The sequence below is a fragment of the Bos grunniens genome, chromosome 7 (assembly GCF_055505025.1).
Source record: "Bos grunniens cultivar Pamir isolate PY7600 chromosome 7, Bosgru_T2T1.0, whole genome shotgun sequence".
Classification (NCBI taxonomy): Eukaryota; Metazoa; Chordata; class Mammalia; order Artiodactyla; family Bovidae; genus Bos; species Bos grunniens.
Genome location: NC_141171.1, coordinates 15,932,588 through 15,953,614, shown reverse-complemented (window position 1 = coordinate 15,953,614; position 21,027 = coordinate 15,932,588). Strand labels below are relative to the sequence as shown.

General features: G+C 55.1%; 1 protein-coding gene across 4 annotated transcripts; it reads left to right on the top strand.

Moving 5' to 3' along the window:
- Positions 1–2,174: 2,174 nt before the first annotated feature.
- Positions 2,175–18,256, top strand: ELAVL3 (ELAV like RNA binding protein 3). 4 transcript variants are annotated; one of them, XM_086409465.1, is made up of 7 exons: positions 2,175–2,625; positions 9,798–10,014; positions 10,398–10,501; positions 13,977–14,130; positions 14,282–14,507; positions 15,332–15,370; positions 17,377–18,256. In XM_086409465.1, the coding sequence occupies exons 1-7, from the start codon at positions 2,617–2,619 to the stop codon at positions 17,705–17,707; spliced, it is 1,080 nt and encodes a 359-aa protein (XP_086265591.1). In that variant the 5' UTR covers positions 2,175–2,616; the 3' UTR covers positions 17,708–18,256. The 4 variants fall into 4 exon arrangements, with proteins under 4 accessions (XP_086265591.1, XP_086265590.1, XP_086265588.1 ...); XM_086409464.1 differs by having other exon boundaries at positions 2,180–2,625; positions 9,795–10,014; XM_086409462.1 differs by having other exon boundaries at positions 2,180–2,625; positions 9,795–10,014; positions 17,356–18,256.
- Positions 18,257–21,027: the final 2,771 nt, after the last annotated feature.

Sequence of the window (21,027 nt, the reverse complement as noted above, 5' to 3'; positions counted from 1 at the left end):
AGAACACTTATTCCTCACTCGGAGTGCTCAGGGACCAGTTGGGGAGATGTTCAGTAAACCCCTAAGTTAAACATCAACATCTGTGACAAGCGCCGCGCAGAAAGTAGAATGATAATTAGTTTCTGGGGCTGCTGTTTAGGTTGGTGGTCCGGGGGCATTGGGGGGCTCTCTAGGGTGGTGGCGTTTAACCAGAATGATAAAGGTTCCATCCCTGAAGGAAGCCGGAGAAGGCAAATGCCTAGTGGAAGGAACAGCTAGTGCCAAAGCCCCGAGGTAGAACTGGGCTCGGCGTGTTCCTGGAACAGGAAACCGCGGGGGGTGGGGAGGGATTTGGCAGCGGCAGGGCGGCTGCCTTGGCCCCATTTCCCAGAGGAGGATGCTGAGGCGGCCGCCTCCTCAATGCGGGCCGTCAGGGAGAGGGATGGGAAGCGATTCCAGGCCACGAGGCCGCCAGGTGGCGCGCAAGCCGCGTGGGCCCTGGTGGCCGCAGCCACGTGACTCCGGGGACCGCAGCCGCGAGCCGGGGCACGTGCCCGGGGGAGCCCTGTGGCGCCACGCGCAGATTGGCCCCGCCGGTTCCTCACCAGTTCGTGGGGGCGGGGCCGCAGCTAGGCCTCATTTTATTCTTCGGACTGGGAGCTACCCCAGCCGGGGATGGATGAGTCGGCGAGGATGAGCGAGTCCGGCTGCTGGGGCCGCCCCCGCGAGCCTCCCCGCGAAGCTCAGCCCCCTTAGCTATCCCCGCACAACCGGGAGCCAGCAGTTTCCATGGGAACTGCAGCCGGGTCTGCGCGGCCAGAAGTAGCCTTCCCGGCACGAGCACAGTTTCCGATCCGACAGGAGCCAGGAGGAACATGCGGCGGGGAACAAGCCATCGGTCGGGGTGCCCGGGGTCGACAGCGAGGTCGCCCAGGCAAATCCAAATAGAGCCAGCCCGGGACCCGCATCGCCACCGCCCCGACTGCGCGGGCCATTACATTTGGTCTTCCCTTTCCATCCGCGTGGCCGCGCTCTCGGTTGCTCGCACTTCCATTGGCTCAATCTCGAAGGCATCTTCCCTCAATTCGCCCTCTTGGGGGCCATCCCTGATTGGTCAAATTAGGCTTTCCTCCTTGGGTTTGATGGCACTCTGGGACAGTCTGGAACCTAAAAGGGCGTGCAGGGACGAGGATAGAATTCAGGTTGCGACTTTCAAGTTAGGGGATCCGGGTTCCCCCGCCTGCAGCGCCCTGGACCGGGCCGTCGGACCGCTGTCTGTGGTGCTGAAGCCTCACTCGAAGGCGCCCCTAAGTGCTCTCCTCCTCGAGACTGGCTGCCGCCCCGACAAAAACGTGCACTTGCGTTCCAAAGGAGACTGCGCCACCCCGTATCTCCTGAGAGAAAGGCCAGGTCCGCCCCCTAGCAGAGAGGGAGCGGGACTCCACAAGCGATCAATCACGAGCCCCGGAAGCCAGAACATTTACACGGCAAAACCGTCTACCCGAAGTTTATGGGGTCTGAGAAGGGTCTGATGGTTTCCCGGGTCTGTAAGACACCAGCGGAGTTTGCCTAGAAGCCTGAGCCCCAAACTTCTTCACTCGCTTTGGAGCAGGGCCCCTGACTGTGGTATGCCCATTCCCCACCCACTTTGAATTCTAGAGAACCTTCCCTGCTCAAAATCCACAGGATCCCAATTCTTTCTGCAGGCAGAAAAGGTTTTCAGCTACCCCCACCTTCCTCCATGTGGTTCTCCCAAATATGGGAGGGACGCAGGAGACCCAGGCCTCTGTTCAGTGAAGTCCTGGTTCCTCGTCCCTCTACAGTCTTCTACGTGGACAGCACCTTCTGAGGGCAGTACAATCGAGCCATCATTACCTCCTCACCCTCTCTGCTTCTCCAGCTCCGGGTACTGGACAGAGAGGAACGCTTTCTGTCTTCCAGGCCGAAAGCCCGCCCAAGAAGGGGCGCCAACGCAGGAAGTAAGATCCGTGAGGGCAAAAGGGCCCGAATCTGGCAATTGGAGCCCCCAAGGTTGTGTGTGCTTTCTGTGTGTGCGAAGTCCTGGCCAGCGCGCGCTCGCTTCCACCTGCCGCGCCGTCGGGCGCCGCGAGGAGGCGGGGCTCGGTTGCTGCAGCCAATAAGCGACGCCGGCGCTAGCAGCTGCTGCTATAAAGGGCTGGGGGCGGCGGCGGCGCGGCCCAGAGCGCGGAGCGCGCAGCGCGGGCCGGAGGGAGGGAGGGAGGGCGGGCGAGGGGAGAGGACTGAACACCGGGGACCGGACCGGCCGGGCCGAGGGGCGGCGGCGAAAGGCAGAACGCCGAGATCTCTGTCGGGAAGCGCAACCTCCCCGGGCCCCGCGGGGCCGCGCAGGGGGCGTTCTCAATCCCGCGCCCGCTCCCTCTTTCCATCCCCTGCTGCCCGCAGGCCACCCCGGGGCCCGGTTATCCGCGTTCGCGTACCCGGGCTCGGGCCCGTCCCCGGCCCTCGAGGGAGCCGCTGCCCTCACCGAGACCTCTGCAGCGGCCGCACCAGAGGCCGCCCCGGCAGGACCCCGGCTTGAGCATCGAGCGCCCCCCAAAGAGTGCACGACCCTCGGAGCCGCCCTCAACACGGACCGCGCCCGCCGGGCACACAAGAATGGTCACTGTAGGTATTCCCCTGTCGCTGAGAGGGAATCTAGTCGGAGAGGGTTTAGGCACAGGCTCCGAGGAGATGGGGGTGGGGGGGTAGGACCAGGCCTAGCTAGGCCTGGGTGGGGGGGTAGGACCGAGCCTCGGGGCCTAAGTGTGGGCAGAGCCGCGCCCAGAGTGCTGGGGGCGCTTAGAGTTTGGCTTGAGAGGCCTTAGGGAATCGACCTGCGATTCGGGGGACAACCTACGGAGCCCTGGGGGCGGGATTGCCCCCCTTCAGCAGGCCTGATGGGGGAGGGGCCGCGGCGGCGGAGGATGCCTCCTCCATCCAGGCCCGGACTCAGCAGGCCTCCCGGGCAAACGCAGGGCCCCAATCACTGGTGCTGGGCCAGGACCAGGCGGCAAGGAGTCCCCGAGAGCCCCAGGGAAGGGGTGGCGTCGGATCGCGCGCCCTGGGCCTCGACCGCGCCCGGGAGCCGGGCATCTCGTCCTCGAGCCCGTCGACCTTGCGGCAAGCGGGGAGGGGAGAAGAGGGGGCGCGCCCGGAGGCCCCGCGGGCCCGCCGCCACCGCCGCCGCGTCCCTTTGTTTCTCGGTGCTTCTTCGCGGGCCGTAGCCTCGCGCGGGCGCTTCAGGCTGCTGGGAGGGGGAGGGGAGAGAGGGCCCGCGGGGGGGTTAGTGCTCCGCCGCTCCTGAGCCCCCGCCTCCGGAGGATGGGGAAAGGAGCTCAGGCAGACCCCCTAGGCCAGGTCAAGACGCCCCACCCTGCCAGAGCTCAGGGCCGCGGGGTGACCTTGAACGCGCCCGCCGGCCCGCTCGCCGGCGCCCGTCGCCCAGCGCCGGTGCTTTCAGCAGCCGCCGAGCTGGTCAGCTCCCGAGCGCCCAGCCACGCCCGGCCACGCCCTTTCTTACCACGCCCCTGCCCCGCCCATCTAGACCCCGCCCCCGGGGCCCCAGGGGCCCGGCCTCGCCCGAGCCCTCGGATTTCCACTCCACTCCGCAGCCCGGGCGTATCCCGGGGGCGGGGCTGGCCAATTTTAGCCCCACCCCGGCTCCACCCCCGCCCCCGCCGCGCGACTCTACTCCCCGCGCCGCCGAGCGTCCTTTGTCTGGTCCCAGCGCCCGGGCCTCCTTCTTTCGCTCTTTCTGTCTGTCAGGTCTCTGCGTGTGTGTCTCTGTACCCTGTATCTCTTTCCGGACCTCTTTTTCGAGTAGTAGAGAGCATAATGGGTGGGGGTATGTTCAGCACTCCCTCCATACCTGGGCCTCTCCCCTTCCAGACCTTGAGTCCCACCCACCTGGCTCTGAGAAAGGAGGCCTGAGAGAGGCCACCCTTTTCCTGCTGTGTGATCTCAGGCCAGCTCCTTTCCCTCACTGTCTCATGCACCTCACCCAGGTCTAGGAACGTGAGTGAGGCCTCCTGAGGACCCTCAGCACCCCCAGAACAGCCCAGCATACATTGCTCTGATCTCTGCCCCCATTTGAAAAAGGGAAGCTGAAGCACAAAGGGGAGAACGTGTGGTCAGAGGTCACACAAAGGCCTTGGAGCCCTCGGAGTCCTGGAAAGTACTCTAATGGAAAGTACTCAGGCAGAGACCCACCACTGAGACAGGCTGGGAGGAAGTCAGAGGATGAGTTGAGACAGTGATGGCCCTGCATGAAGGGAGAAGGACCCAGAAGTGGGAGGCTCACTTAGCACCACGTGGTGGTCCAGCCTTACCATGCATAGCCACTCAATGCCCTATTGTCGTGGGTGCCCAAGCATCTGTCACTGTGACTAGGACCGGGGCACAGCTGGAGGCCAAGGGGTCTGACACAGCAAAATGATCTCAGGTGTGTTCACTGCAAAAATCCATATGTCAGATGTTTGTATGATGGTACAAAAGAGTTGAAGGAAGAGAGAGACGGAACGGGAGACAGAGAAGGATGCAGAGGGGAAAGAAGGACGGAGGGGAGAGACTCGGACAGAGAAGAGAAACAGGAAAAGTGTAGCAGAAAGAGGGAAAGACCCAGAGGAAGAGCCAGAGAGAGTGTGGGCGGGAGGGTGGGGGGAGTTTCCCACTTGCTCCGTCTTTAATCTGCCTTCCTCCCCTCTGACTTCACCTCTCCATCCTTGTCCTGGGACAGCCCTCAGCCCTCGAAGGTCTCTGTGATTCCTGTGTCATCCTGGGCCATGCATTTGCTGTGGGCTGAAGCCCGAGAGGGTGTGGCCTCCACCAATCCGATCCCCATTAGCAGCTCAGCCAGCTCAGCCTCGGAGGAAATGCGACACTGATCCCTTTAAGCTCTGGCACAGATGCGAGGGAGATGGGGTGGGGGAAGGTTGAGATTAGCAGGCTGGGCTTCAAGATCCCTAGTGGGAACCCCCCAATCTCCTCTTAACCCCATCCAAGTTGAGGATAGCATTCAGGGAGGTGGAGAACCAGTAACCTTGTAGGCTCTAGGGTCATCAGATCAAGGAATCAAACCCAAAAACCATCCCTGCCACTTCCTTGTCATCCTGGGCAAGTCACAGGTTCCTTTCACCTAAATTTCTCCATTTGAGAAATGGAGATAATTTCCAGCTTTCAGCATGATTGTGGAAAAACAGTGAAAATTATACATGTTCAGTGCATATAGTAGGGCTTCCAAAGCTAGAATCTGATGTGCCTTGCGTACTATGTCCTGCTTTTTGGGGCTTGCATAGACATCATTAACTGATCACAGAATAATAACTTGCTGAACCCAGACATAAATTCAGACTCCAGCTCTCCATACATGGGGGACCTCTGTGGCATATTTTTAGTGGTTGGACAAAGGCCCAGGGAGGCAGCATGAGTGTCAAAGGACACACAGTGAGGAGGGTGGAAGCAGCAGCTTGGTGGCAGCTAGTAAATAACTTGTTGAGTTGAATGAGTAGACTCGGCCAACAGAGTAGGTTTAAATGTAGTGATCCCCAGGGCTTGGGGTTGAGTGGGTGCTCGGCTTTGCTTTGTTATTGTTATTATTTTTATTATTGGCCATTTCACCAAGAGAGTGGGCTCTTGGGTCTAAACCCTGGATTTGAATTCTTGGTCCACTTTTTGTGTGCTACCCAACCTTGTTTCAACCCCTTCTCCTTCAATGAGACTCAGCTTTCTCATCTGTCATCTGTTAAATGATGAAAAGAGCTCCATAATATTCAATGTTGGGAGAACTGCCTGGGAATTTTCACATAGAGAATTTTGTCTGGCACATAGCAGGCCCTCAACTCATGGCTATGTTATTAGTAAAGTGTTGTTTTAAGACCAGGATGCTGATGTGTGGAGTGTACGTTATTGCTTTCTTTCAGGAGCCTGCTGCAGACATTGCTAATCAACCAAGTCTGTATTCCTGGTGAGACTGGATGTGGCTTCAGAATAATCCTCCAGGGAATTCCCCAGTGGTCCGGAGGTTAGGATTCCATGCTCTCTCTGCCGAGGGCCCAGGTTTAATCCCCCATCAGGGAACTAACATCCCATAAGCTTCATGATGCAGCCAAAAATGGAAAAAAATAAAGAATAATTCTCCAGGCAGATCTCCCAGATAGCCACTCCCAGCCAATTGGAGCTGCAGGGGAGTTGACCCTCTGAGCCATCCTTTAAATAAGAATAAATGACAAGGAAGCAGAAGCCCAAAGAAGAGCCAAGATTGTCCCTGAGGACATACAGCCATATGGTGGCAGAGCTGCCCCCAGTGTGCTGGCCAGTCATTAGAAACAGCTCTGAAGTCCAACATATCCAGGTTTGAAATCAAGTTCTCCATTTATATCATGCAGTGTCTCTGAGTTCTTTCCCGGGTACCGGACACGGGAGGTGTCAGTGGAGCGGGATGATTATTAATAGCAGGACTGGTGGACAGGACAAGCCTGCTTCCACTTCCCATGACTGTGTATACAGCAGACATAGCCAACCAATCCAGAATGCTTTCCAGCTGCACCCACAATCAGTTTTAGATTGTTCTCTGGTCACTATACTGGTAATTTGTTGGAGTTTTCAAGAAAATGGAGCAGAGGCCCAGAAGTGTGAAGCAGCATACCTAAGGACACAGCTGGAAAATGTGAGAGCCAGCACTAGGCTTCGTTGGCAGTAGAAGTCAGAACTATAGACTTCTCATCATTAAAGCTCATGTGCAAATCCCTGTTTCACCATTTAGGGACTGCATGATCTTGGTAATTTTTTAAACATCTTTGAACCTCACTCTCCTCATCTGTTGTCTTAGTCAGCTCAGGCTGACTAAAATACCATTAACTGGGTGGCTTAAACAACAGACATTTATTTCTCATAGTTCTGGAGGCTGAGAAGTCCAAGATCAAGGTGTGGGCTGATTTGGTTTCGTGGTGAGGGCCAGCTTCCTGGTTTGCAGATGGTTATATTATCACTGTCTTCATATGGTGGAGAGAGATCATCTGGCCCTTTTTATAAGGCTCCATCCTCATGACCTAATTACCTCCCAAATGCCCCGCCTCCAAGTACCATCTCATCGGGGATAAGGGTTTCACATATGAATTTGGAGGGACACAAGCATTTAGTCCATATGCGTGCATACTAAGTCGTTTCATTCGTGTCCAGCTCTTTGCAACTCTATGGACCGTAACCCGTCAGGCTCCTCTGTCTGTGGGACAGGCAAGAATACTGAAGAGGGTCACCATGCCCTCCTTCAAGGGATCTTCCCAACCCAGGGATCAAACCGCCATCTCTTAGTCTCCTGTATTGGCAGGCAGGTTCTTTACCACTAGTGCCCTCTGGAAAGCCCATTTAGTCCAGAGTTTCTCTCTCTCTCTCTTATTTTTTTCTGTAGCATCTCTTAAACAGGCTTCCCAGGTGGCTCAGTGGTAAAGAACCTGCCTGCCGATGCAGGAGACGCAGGTTCAATCCCTGAGCCAGGAAAATCCCCTGGAAAAGGAAATAGAAACCCACTCCAGTTTTCTTTCCTGGAAAATCCCACGAATGGAGGAGCCTGGTAGGCTACAGTCCATGGGGTTCAAAAGAGTCAGATAAGACTTAGCACCTAAACAACATTTCTTAAGCTGAGGAAATAAAACCCTCTTCTTTTCAGAGTTGTGAATAAGGAAAAAAGAAAAATTGCCTGTAGAGGGCCTTGCTCTGTGCCTAGTACACAATATGCCCAAAATCTGGGGACAACTATGGTATGATATTTTGGGGCAGGGATGACTGAGATGATGTGAACCTGCTGGCTCTTTCTATCACCGCAATAGACATTGCTAATCAATCACACAATGGTCTTTCCTCCTGAAACTGAATATGGCTTTAAATCCTTCTTAATTCATCCCTCTAGGAAGACTCTACCAATCTATTCGGGTTTCTAGGTGAGGGAAACCTATTCACTAGCTGTGCTATAGGAGAAAAACCTAAAGAAATGCTGGCTACTTTCCTTTCTCATGCCCATGACAGACAATACTAACCAACCGCAGCACTGTTTCCTTCTGAGCACAGATGTGGCTTTCAAATTCTTCTTTCTCTACATGACTCTTAAGATAGCCAAGGCTAATTATTTGAATTTTCAGCAAAGTGAGTCAGAGGACCCCAAGAGAATAAGGAGTATATCCAAGCACACAAAACAAGGAGTTAGAGCTGGTACCTGACTGACTGACTGACTCTCATAGAGAATGGTAGAGAGTGGTCTTCAGGTGTAGACAGGTCTGCATTTGCATTCCAAATGCCACCACTGATATGCTGTGTGACTTTAATACGTTCTTTAACATCTCTGAGCCTCATATTCTTTGTCATAGCATAATTAACTTCTACTGAGCTGTTGCATGGATCAAAAAACATAGTGTCTGACTCCTTGTGACCCCATGGACTGTAGCCCGCCAGGTTCCTCTGTCCGTGGGAGTCTCCAGGAAGAATACTGGAGTGGGTAGTATTCTCCCCACAGTGCTGGGATTGGTTGGTATTGTCTGTCATGGGCATGAGAAGGGAAAGTAGCCAACATTTCCTTAGGTCTTCTCCTATGGCACAGTTGGTGAATAGGGTGCCCTCACCTAGAAACCCAAATAGATTGGTAGAGTCTTCATTATATATGGATGGACTTTTTCCAGGTAAAAGATCCCCTTCTCCGGGGGATCTTCCCAACCCAGGAGTTGAACCAGGGTTTCCTGCATTGCAGGCAGATTCTTTACCCTCTGAGCCACCAGGGAAGCCCGTTCTTGAACATAGATGTTAAAAATCCCAAACAAACAACCATCAAAAAATGTGGCAAATCAAATCAAACAATGTATATAAACAAAAGTGCAACATGACCAAGTTTAGTTTAGCTTAGGAAAGTTGACTTAATATTAGAAAATCAATTAGTGCAGTTCATGATAGTAATATAGTAAAGCAAAAAAAATTATTTCAATAGATGTAGAAAAAGATAGTCAATAAAATTCAATATCCATTCCTTTAAAAAATATCTTGTTAGGATATTAGGAATAAAATTAAACATTCTTAACTTGATAAAAGTCATCTACCAAAAAACCTATAGTAAAGATCATATTTAGCTGTGAAATATTTAAAGCATTTCCTTTAATGTTTCAAGAATAAAAAGCCACTAGCAAAGAGTCGGACACGACTGAGCAACTGAAATGAACTGAACTGAACTGAACTGATCACAAGGTAGCCCCTGCAATAAGACAAGAAAAATAAATAATAGGTATAGATTGGTGATAAAGAAGAGTATCATTATTTGCAGATGTTATTATGTTATACAGAAAAAATCCAAAATGGCTCAGTGGAAAAACAGGTGGGGAGGTGTAAACGCCTAGTGGGAAAATTATGCATAAAGCAAAAGAAATATTAACATATTTGGATAGGACTTGCCTTTGGTGGGAAGAGCAAAGTACAAGGTCAGGAATGGGATTATGAGGGTTTCATAGTGAATTAAAAAGGTTGCAATTTTAATTTTGAATACAAAAGTATTCATTTCATTATTCTAAAAATGTAGATTGGTTTTAGACAAATGGGCAAGCATATGTGCAAAAGGGCATATATGGCATTTATATACGGACTTTTTCCAGGTAAAATCACACACAAAATGCTTTGCCCAGTGCTCAAGGAGTGGGAGGGGCTGTAAGAATAATACCTTATCCCCTCTGAATGTTCAAGCCTATGTCAGACATGACACATCTGTCACCACAAACCCTGATGTGGGGACTGGGCCATGAGTGGGTGTGGCCTGTTGTCTCCAGCAGATACTCGGCGCCATGGAGTCTCAGGTGGCAGGGGGCCCGGCCGGCCCGGCCCTGCCCAACGGGCCACTCCTTGGTACAAACGGAGCCACTGATGACAGCAAGACAAACCTCATTGTCAACTACTTGCCCCAGAATATGACCCAGGATGAGTTCAAGAGCCTCTTCGGCAGCATTGGTGACATCGAGTCCTGCAAGTTGGTTCGGGACAAGATCACAGGTGTGGCTTCTGGCGGGTAGGGGTAGGGGATGGAGGTGGCAGCCTCAGAAGTACATGTGTGATGTGGAGCCGGAAGTGACCCCGGGTGGGAGGTGATGAGAGCAGGTGGGACCCTCGTGGGGCCTGAGGTATGATGGGGAGCCAGGTGTGAGCCCAGGTAGGAGCAGGTGGGACCTTGGTGGAATGTGAGGTGTGATGGGGAGACAGATGCAACCCTAGGTGGGATACTGGAGGGGTCTGAGGTGTCCTGGGGGTAGGGTGGTACACTGGGGGAATAAATAAGGGTGGAATCCTGGTTCTCATAACTGTGATGGGGGTGGTCAGCCTCTCAGGCCTGGGTCTGGGAGGACCCTGGCAGGTCATCGTCCTGGTCCTGCCTGCAGGGCAGAGCCTCGGCTACGGATTTGTGAACTACTCTGACCCCAACGATGCAGACAAAGCCATCAACACCCTCAACGGCCTCAAACTGCAGACGAAGACCATCAAGGTCAGCGCCCTCGTTCCTGTGACTCCCCATCTTGGCTGTGCCCATTTCCTCTTTATTACCACCCACCTGAACTGACCCTTCCACTGCCACCCAACCCCCTGGCCATACCCTCCCCACATGTCCATTCCCTCTACGGCCACCCATCCTCCCCCATGGCTCATCCCCTAAGGGGTTCAAATCATTCCCCAAAGGCTTTCTGTCTGGGGCCCCAGAGCCAATGACTCTGGCTCTCTGAATCTCAGTTTCCTCACCTGTTGATGGGGAGATGATCAACCCCACATTCTCTGGCAACTCAAGGAGTCAGCCAGGCCCTGGAGGTACCCACCCCCTCAGCTGTAGGAGTGACCAGGGTCTGGTGTGCAGCCCCCTCCCTGCCTTTGTCATGGAAATGGGGGAGAGGGGGGCCCATCTGCCATCTGGAGCCTAACTAGGGTCTGGGAGGGTGGGATTAGGGGTGGGCCCTTCCCCCACCTTTGTGCAATGCCCCTCCCCCCCATGACCTCCCCTCTCAGCAGCTGCAGCTGGGACCCTGCGAGCCCAGGTTCCCTGGGAAGGTGGGGGGGAAATCACCATGGAAACCCCCTCTCCGGGTTTGCCTGGGGGTGTTTGGGCTCCACCCCACAAATCTGCTTCTGAATCCTGGGGGAGGGTAGGCTGGGGAGGATGCCCATCTGGCCCCCAGTTTGGCATAAAAACAGAGGTGCTGGAATCTCTTCCTCTCCCTGATGTGGAGGCTGACAAGGGTCTGATGGGTCCCTCTGTGGCCAAGTGGACCCAGAAGCCCCCAGGCTGTGAGGATGGACCCTAGTGATGAACTGTATGACCCTGAGGGCTACTGTATGCGGGTGATGTGGCATGCGTGTGTAGTGCGTGGCACCCTAGGCTGTAAGACATGGTGTCTGTGGGACCCCGTGGCTAGGTCAGTGGCTGTCATCCTGCGGGCCTGGCTCTTATAGACTCAGGTTGTGTTACTGTCTCTGAGGACATGGGGTTTTCTTGGTAGGTGCTTTGTGACACACTACAACTCCGGCTGTGACCTGGTGGGGCTGCGTGGGTGTGTCTTGCTGTGACAGGGTGTTTGTGTGTTATGGTGAAATTGTGTGGGTGTGTCTAGCTGTGCCCCATTCGGGGTGGGATGTGTGTGACACCGAGGGCTTGTGCAGTGGTGTGACAGGTGTGTGGTTGGTTCTATGATTCTTACTGTAATTACCCTGGAGTTCCATGAATGTGGCAATGGCCTTGTGTCCCCCTCCTGGTGGTGTAGTCACCGGAGCTGTGCAGTGGGAATCCTAGTGTGGCCCCGTGTGTGTGTGTGCCTGGGTGGCTGTGGTGTTTGGCTGGTCCTAACTAGGTGTTCCAGCAGGTTGTGCCCCAAATATTTCCAGCCATCCATTGTGTGCCAAGCCCTATCCTGGTCAAGGGGTGTAGGAGGAGCCCATACCCAGGTGAAGGACCTGGGTCAGCCCACGTCATGGAAGGATGGGAAAGGACCCTGAATGCCGACTCTGCCTTGGATGACCCCTGACCCCAAAACCCATCTAGGAGTTCAGCGTCCCTTCCCCCGTCCCCCAGCTCCAATCCATCAACAAGTCGTCATCCCTAAAAAAGGCACAGCCCCTAGGGTGGGGAAGAGTGGAAGCCATCAAATACATTGCCATGAGTTTTCATTGTTATTACTGAAATATAGCAGCTGTGATGTTTGTCTTTTAGTTTTCTGGAGGGCCCCGGGTGCGCACAATTGCATCAATTAGAATCTCCCTGCCCCCACTCCAGAAGCAATATACCCTTGGCCCAATTTATTCATTTTGTTCATTTTTTAATTAGTGACTTCTAGTGAAGTAATATGCCCTTGCAACTCACCTCCCTAAACAAAAGCTGGACCCTTGACAATGACCTCCTCTACCCAGAGGTTAATTTAGAAGAAACAGAAAGATAGACATCAGCAGAAGTAAGGGAGGAAGGAGCTTATCCTCCCACCCCCTGCCCCCGATAGCTCTAGCTCACCCTGTTAGCGTTTGGGGGTGGGCCCTCTAGACCATGTTTCCAGGACATTGATAAACACACAATGAGATGGGGTCACACAATAGTCGCTGCTCTGTAAATGGACTTTTCTTTCCCCCACTTTACAATACTCACCACTGTTTCGGGGAAATAAATATACACATCCACCATTTTTCAAACAGTTGCAGAGAGTTTCATTGTTGGGCTGGACCACAATTAATGAATCGAAGGGTCATAGGGAAATGTGTCTTATTTCATAACTGAGAGAAGGGCTTTGAGAGAGGAACGGGGCTAAGGGTGGAGGACCAAATGCGGATGGGAAAGGACCAGGAGGATATTTCACAAGAGGCATGGAGGAGAAGAAAGGTGAGGAAGAGAGTTGGAAGCCCAGGGGACAGCAAGAGCAAAGGCCCTGAGGGTGGAGCAAACCTAGTGTTTGGGGAACATGGAGGGAGGCCTGTGTGCCTGGAATAGAGATGTTGAGGGGGACAGTGGGCTGAAATGAGCACGGGGGGTGGTGATGGGTCAGGTCATGCAAGGCCCTGTGGGCCATGAGAAGCACTTGAACTCTGAGAAGGTGGGAGACACAGAGGAGTCTAAGCAGAGGGATGTGACCTGGTTCAGATGCTCACAGGTGCCCCCTGGCTGCTGTGGGAGGAACAGCCTGTGGGGGGGTGTGGAGTGGAGCAGGGAACCAGGGTGGAGCCTGCTACACTGGTCTGGATGAGCAATGGGAGGAAAATGGGGAGAAGTAGGTGGATTCTGGATAAGGAGGAAGGTGGAGCCGATAGGATGATGGTGTTTAGACGTGGGTGTGATAGACACGTCGAGGACAACCCAAGGCTGGGGACCTGAGCGCCTGGAACGACAGAACTGTCATTATTGAGTGGAGGCAAGTTGGGGTTGCTGAGTGTGACTCCTCCACCATGAAGCCTCCTCACAGGACACCTGGAGGCAGGTATCACGCAGGTGTGCAGTTCAGGGGCCAGTCCCAGTGCTGGCTCAGACATTCTGGAGCTGTCAGGATTGAGCTGTGGGCTAAAGATCTGAGTGACCCTGAGGGTGCCCAGTGTAGTAGGGAAGAGACCGGCCAGCACCCCAGGTTCACTTTCCAAAGAAGTCAGACGTGTCGATGCTGCTGGAATGTCCAGCCTGAGAGCATGAGCTAGAGACGCAAAGGTCTCCAAAGTCCCCAGGGAGACACGTGCCCCCCCTCCCCCCAGAGGCGCAGGTATTTGTCATCGCTCTACGCAGGCCGAGCCACGTTCATTATCTTGGTCACAGCCACGTCCCCTCTGACCACTCCCCGGTTGACTCCTGCCCACTGCCCATGGTGACTGACCACTCATGGTATTTGTTGAGTAAATGGATGAGGGATGTCTGTCGCGCAGTGGCAGTTTGGGTGTTGCCTCACTTTCCCCATCTGTGATATGGGTCTTGCCCTCAGCCCTGTCTGCCTGACCCCCTCCCCCAGGTATCCTATGCCAGACCCAGCTCTGCCTCTATCCGAGATGCGAACCTGTACGTCAGCGGGCTCCCCAAGACCATGAGCCAGAAAGAGATGGAGCAGCTCTTCTCCCAGTACGGCCGCATCATCACTTCTCGCATCCTGGTGGACCAGGTCACAGGTGAGGCTGCCGGGGAGGGCTCACCTGGCAGGGGCACGCAGGACAGAGACACCCAGGTGGGACGTGAGTGGAGAAACAAACAGCAGGGAGGAGGGGGCGGGGTCACACAGGAGGGGGCGGGTCCCCATGAAGCCCTCGCGCCCCACTGCAGGTGTCTCTCGGGGTGTGGGGTTCATCCGCTTTGACAAGAGGATCGAAGCCGAGGAGGCCATCAAAGGACTGAACGGGCAGAAGCCGCTGGGTGCGGCCGAGCCCATCACGGTCAAGTTTGCCAACAACCCGAGTCAGAAGACGGGCCAGGCGCTGCTCACCCAGCTCTACCAGTCCTCCGCCCGGCGCTACGCAGGCCCCCTGCACCACCAGACACAGCGCTTTCGGTGAGCCCCTGCCGCTCCCTGCCCCTAGATACTCCAGACCCCCAGAACCGGGTGCCCGAGGCTTGCAGGTGCCCTCCTTGAACCCCGTTCCTGCACAGTGGAGAGACTCCAGGACGATGCCCACACTCTGGGGCTGCTGAGGGCAGAAAAGAGGAAATGTGGGGGCCTGTCCTGTGTTGAGGCCAGGCCCTTGTACACAGCAGGCACTCAATGTCCACAGGCCACTGTGAGTATTATTATTGGCGTCAAGAGTTCTAGAACTACCCGATCGGGTCAGCCCCAGCTGCCCCCTCCCTTGGGCACGTGGCTCCAGCTGCTGGTTCCACAGGTGCAAGCCACAGAGTGCTCCCTGGGGGGCAGGCACCCTTGCTTTTTCTGCTCAGTGATGCCATGAGATCAGAGCCCATCTTGTCCCTTGAGGGACAAAGGGTCCCCAGGGACCCTGAGGCTCAGAGAGGCCGTGTCACTTGCCTAACCCAGGCACTTTGGAGAAGAGACTTGAAACTTCCCTTCTAGGGACCCAAGAGCTGGAGTTGGGGGCAGGTGGGGGGGTGGCATGGGAGAGCAAGACGGGGTGTCCAGTGTGGGAGGACGAGGATGCCAGTGAAGAGTGGGTAGCAGGACCGGCATGAGGCGGTGCCCGAGTGAGTGACCGCGGTTCCGTGCCAGGCGGTGTCCAGCCGGGCGGGGAGCAGGCGGGAGGGGGCAGGGCCGGCAGCACTGCTGGCCTGCTGGCTGGGGGCGGGGAGGGCAGGCTGGCTGCAGTGTCACAGCCAGGGGGTGTGCCCAGAAGCCACCAGTGACCACCCCTTCTGCCTCCACAGGCTGGACAACTTGCTCAACATGGCCTATGGAGTCAAGAGGTAAGAGTGCCCCTGCCCTGCTGCCCCCAGCCCCTCCGTATTCCCTCCTGGGACCTTTGCCCTGATGGAGCCCTCCCCCACCTCACCCCCAGGACTGCCCATGTATGGGCATAGTGTGACCATCAAGAGATCTGGGGAATACTGAGTCTGCTAAGTGCCTAGAAAGGGCTACTGTGAAATTTGGACCCAGACGGCCTATCTGTGGCCTTCTCCGTTCCACTGAAAGGCAGGCAGGGTTGCCTGGGTCACAGCTGTGCCCCCACTGGCCACTGTTGGTCATCTCTGCTGAGGGTCACAGGATGCCCCCTTTCCGCCTCTTAGCTGGCAAGGAACCTTGAGGCCCCTGCTATACTGTACACATCCTAATCCTCTGAAGGTCCCTGTGTCTATACCATCAAGAGCTACTGAGCACATGCTGAGTGCCAGGAGCATGGCTTGGGGTTGGGAACCCAGCGTGGCCCAGTCAGACTTGCCCCTGGTGGCCCTGGTGGAAATGGAATGACACTGAGCTTGATGCTTGGCACACAGTGTGGGCTCGCTCAGTAAAAGGCACCAGCTCTTATGATTATTGTTAATATTATTACTTATCTCAGTCCTTTGGGGAAGGAGACAGATGAACAGTGATCTGGGAGGTAGGGTAGGAGACAGGTTGATGGACATCCAATGGAGACATCACTCGGGGCCAGAAGAGAATCAGGGTTCCTGGCAGCAGAGATGGCTTTGCAAAGTCCAGGAGGAGAGAGTGAGCCCAGCAATCATATAAACAGCTTAAGGCCCTTGGTGTCCTGGGTCCTGAGGTGTAGAGGAGCCTCAGGAAGGCAGGGAGCCAGCGCGGAATGTGGTGAAGCCAGTTCTGCCCCTTCCTCTGTTCTTTGACTCCACACACCTCTCCCAAGGGCCATGGTGCTGAGAGCTGTTCTGGGCCTGGGAGCCGGAACCGAACCTTGCAGGGAAGATGGAGCTGAGAATAAATATCCGATTTAAATAGGAAAAGGCCTGGGGGCTTCCCTGGTGGTCCAGTGGTTAAGACTCTGAGCTTCCACTGCAGAGGGAGCAGGTTCAATCCCTGGTCGGGGAACTAAAATCCTGCGTGCCTCGAGGTGCAGCCAAAAAAAACCCCGAAAACATACACATGTACACGTGTGCCTGCCAAGTCACTTCAGTTGTGTCTGATTCTTAGCGACCCCATGGCCTGTAGTCAGCCAGGCTCCTCTGGCCGTGGGATTCTCCAGGCTAGAATACTGGAGTGGGTTGCCATGCCCTCCTCCAGGGGATCTTCCCGACTCAGGGATCGAACCCAGGTCTCTTATGTCCCCTGCATTGGCAGGTGGGTTCTTTACTACTAGCAGTACCTGGGAAGCCCACATATGTACATACATATGTACATAAGTAGGAAAAAGCTGAAGAGGGCCAGAGAGAGGAGGTGACCACGGAGCTGAGACCTGAATAACCAGAAGGGGACACTTAAAGGCCACACTCGCACCCTGGTTCCAGCACTGCCCTTCCGGGTGGGCCTCCTCCTGGCAGGATGGCCAGTGTGGCAAAAGAGGCGGCATTGCCAAGGGTGAGGTCAGGGTGGTGTCTGAGTGGCTGGTGAGGACAGGAATTGGGTGGGAAGAAATGCCAAGGGGAGAGTGGTTGCCAGGTGAGGGGAAGGGGTCAGGGATCAACAGGGCTGAGGATCAGGTGGGGTCCAAGGTCATGGGCTCAGGAGGTGGGTTGGGACTCAGGGAAGAATGGTGGGTGAGGACCTAACATTCAGAGAGGGTCAGAGGTCAGGACAGGGCTTCAGGTCAGGGTGGAGATGGGGGCTGGTGTCTCAGAGTGGCTCAGAGTGTGAGGTTTAAGGTGGATGGGGTCTCAGATGGAGGTCACAGGGCCAATGCAGGGTCACACAGTCCCAAGGTCATTGCACAGTCAGAGGTCAAGAGGGGTCAGGGGGCATGCCGGGGGTCAGGGCAGAGCCCGCGTGACCCCCAAAGTAGTCCCCTGTCGCTCATCGCCAGGTTCTCACCCATCGCCATCGATGGCATGAGCGGCCTTGCGGGCGTGGGCCTTTCGGGGGGTGCAGCGGGCGCCGGCTGGTGCATCTTCGTGTACAACCTGTCTCCGGAAGCGGACGAGAGCGTTCTGTGGCAGCTGTTCGGGCCCTTCGGGGCGGTCACCAACGTCAAGGTCATCCGTGACTTCACCACCAACAAGTGCAAGGGCTTCGGCTTCGTCACCATGACCAACTACGACGAGGCGGCCATGGCCATCGCCAGCCTCAATGGCTACCGCCTGGGCGAGCGCGTGCTGCAGGTGTCCTTCAAGACCAGCAAACAGCACAAGGCCTGAGGCGCCGCCGCCCTCCCCACCCTCCCCGGGCAGCAGAGACAGAGAGAGAGAGAAAGAGAGAGAGAGAGAGAGAGACAGGGGGCCCGAGAGAGACAGCGCAGGCAGACCACGGACGGCACGAGGGCCCTGCGTCCCTGCAGAAGCCACAGGGTGAGCACTTGGTGGGAGGGTCTGCAGGGCATGGGGGGTGCCGGGGGGGGCCCCCTCCCCCATCCTAATGCCCCTACCCCCTAGGCTGGGCTGTTCACTCTCTCGTCTTGGTTTCGTTCATGGTGAAGGTTTTTGTTTCCTTTTTCGGCTAAAATGAAAGCAGAGATGTGCCCCTAGCCCACCCCTCAACCACCCTCCACGGATGGCTTGGGGTGGGGCGCATTGGGGGTGCCCTCCCAGGCCCCCTTGCCCAGGCCTCCCCAGTTACCTAGGTGAGCCTGAGACGGGGGGGATCAGGTTTAAAAATCCCCAAAAAAGTGAAACATGAGAGGGGTGTGGTCAGCCCTGGCCCAGAGCCCCTTGGTGTGGAATGTGAGGAGCAGGGGGAGGGGCTGGAAACAGAGACAAAATGAAAAAAAAAAAGGGGGGGTGGGAGGGGAAGAAAAACTCTATTTTTGTAAAAAGGGAAAAAAGACCTCGTGGAGAATTTTTACTGGGGATTCTTGAACTTGAAAAAAAAAAAAACACAAAAAAAGACAAAAAAAAAATATTTTGGCAGGTTATGTTTACCAACTGGGGCAGGGACAGGGAGCAGGGCTTAGGAGCTGAGGGTCCATGGGGCCACACCGAGAAACACAGCCACGCAAAGATACACAGGGGCAGGCACATGTACACACCCCCCAGGGACACACACAGCAGCACAGAGGGACCCAGAGACACGCCTCAGGAAAACTCCTTGGCCCAATAAACATGGAAGAGCAAAGTATGGGGCTACACACGCATGGCCATGGTGGACTCGGACGTGGGCAAATGTGGCCAAGGGAGGAAGTGACCGCAGGTGGGTGTGGCCAAGGGAGGAAGTGACCGCAGGTGGGTGTGGCCAAGGACAAATGTGCACACGTGAAGATGGGAACATTACCTCACGTGCACGTGGCCATGTGGAGACAGATTCATTTGGACATAAATCTAGACACCCAAGCATGGAGACACATAGTCACAACACCCAGAGACACACAGACATGTCCACAGCATCGTTCAGGCCCAGGTTAGCGGTCACAGCCCAGACCCCAGCCCAGTCCACAGCCCACTTCCTCCCTTAGCAAGGACGGCTGGCCCCACCCCACCCGCTACACTCCAGCCCCACCGGCCCCGCCCCAGGTTCTCTGCAGAGATCTCTCCTGGCTCTTCAGTGGTCCCTGCTGCCCACGATCACAGGCGTGCACACACAGCGTCCATGCATCCAGACACAGGATACCTCGTTACCCTTTTGGCATCATGGTGGGCTGGAGGCAGCCCCCCCCCCACAACACTTGAGGCCAAAGGAACCCCCACCCCCGACCCTGGGGCTGAGCCTCCCTGGGCCAAAGGCCCTGGCCCTCAAGGCCAAGGGGGAGACTGGGCCCTGAGCCTCCCTGCTCCAGAGCCTCCCCCAGCAGCAAGCGCCCACCACTCTCCTGGACAGGCCCAGGGTGGATTGGCTCAGCGGCCCAGCCCCACCTTCTCTTCCCGTCCACTTGTCACCCCCTTTCAGTTTGTTGGGTTTTTCTGTCTTTCCAGATCAGTGAGGGCAGTGGACGCAGCCCCCATCCCGAGCCCCAGCCTCGGCTTCTGTCTGGGCTTTTCCATCCCCCTAGTTTTCATTCTTTGTTTAAAAAAAAAAAATCCAACAGAAGCCAAAGGCCGGAGCCCTCGGGAGCCCTCGCAGGCCCTCACCCCAACAGTGGGCCCAGTCAGAACCAAGAACGGCAAACCCTAGTTTCAGCCCCTCCTCCGGTGTCCCTGCGTTTGGTGTCTGGCCTTGGCCCCATCTGACTGCCCAGCTCTCTCTCCCCGACCCCTCCCGGTGTTGTTATTAAACGTCTGTGGAGCTTCTGCTGCAAGGAACAAAAAGAAAAAAAAAATCAAAAAAGCGACAAAAAAACACAAACAGAAGAGGAAAAAAGCGACAAAAAAAAAAAAAAAAAAAGGAAGAGGAAAAAAACCACACACACAGAAGAGATTTAAAAAAAAAGAAAAAAAAAAAAAGACATAAACTGGCACCAGTTAACTTTCTTGTACTTTTTTGCCGAATTGAGCTTCTTGTAGTTTTAACTTATTGCTATGTTAACTATTTATCCTTGTTGCCCTGTAAGGACATTTGTGTATATTTCTGTTCCTTCATCCAGTTTGCAAGTTTAAAGGAACCACGATGTTCTCTTTGTTTCTTTAAGTTTTGCCGAGACGTGGTTATGCCTAATTTATTTATAAAAGGGGAAGTGGAATCATTAAAGTAATAATAATTATTAATAACAGTAATGGTAGCCGAGCGGCGCCCCGTGGGGGGGCCTGTGCTCTGCAGGGAGGTCCCTGCAGCCAGCGACGTCCGGGGTCTTTAATGGGATTATTTTTGCTCGTCTTGAGAATTTTTTCAGTCCTATTTAGCTGGTGAAACCCTAGCTTGTTCTTGATACACAAACCTATTTATTCTTGTGGTTTTTAAGTCCTCCCCAACCTCCCCACTCCCCTCCAGCAGGGCAGGCCCCCCAGCGGGTCCATCCCTCTCCCTCTGTTTTCTTGGGGCTTTCTCCCCTCTGCTGTCCGCCCGCAGCGACGCGTGTCCACACGTGGACAGCGTGGCGGAGGCATCTGTGAGCAATAAGGGCTGGGTTTGTTCCCCACCCTGGGGGAGGCCGGGCTCCAGAGAGGGGGCACCTCCCCACACCCCCCTCAACTGAGGCCCTGGGCCCCTGCCACCCCCAACTGGGAGGGGACTCCTTTTTCTAAAACACAGAACTCAGCCCAGCCAGCCAGGCCCCCTTCCTGGAGGCCAGCCCCTCACCCCAGGGGAGGTGGGGCCTGGGGTCTTCCGCATCCCTGCGTGGGGCAGGGGCAGGGCCCGTGGGGAAGGGGCTCAGCCCCTCCAGCCCTTCCTTCATCCTGTTATTTATTTGGATGGTTTCAAATCAAGACAGAGTCCATGTTGGAGGTGATAAAAGAACTGTTAAAAAAAAAAAAAAAAAAAGACAAAAAAAAAACCCAAAACCCAACAAGAACACTTTGCGTTGAGTTTAGACACTATTTATTACCGGGATTACAGGCCTGGCCGCGGTAACAGACTTTTACATGGAATTGTTTAATTATTTGTACTTTTCATGCCAGAAAAATAAAAGTTCAGAATCTTATGGCCTCAG

What these genes read in the sequence shown, in the direction of transcription:
- ELAVL3 (XM_086409462.1), top strand. An exon ending in CCTGGTGGACCAGGTCACAG is followed by an intron (nt 14,131 to 14,281) that starts GTGAGGCTGCCG and finishes GCCCCACTGCAG; the next exon opens with GTGTCTCTCGGGGTGTGGGG. An exon ending in ATGGCCTATGGAGTCAAGAG is followed by an intron (nt 15,371 to 17,355) that starts GTAAGAGTGCCC and finishes CCCCCAAAGTAG; the next exon opens with TCCCCTGTCGCTCATCGCCA.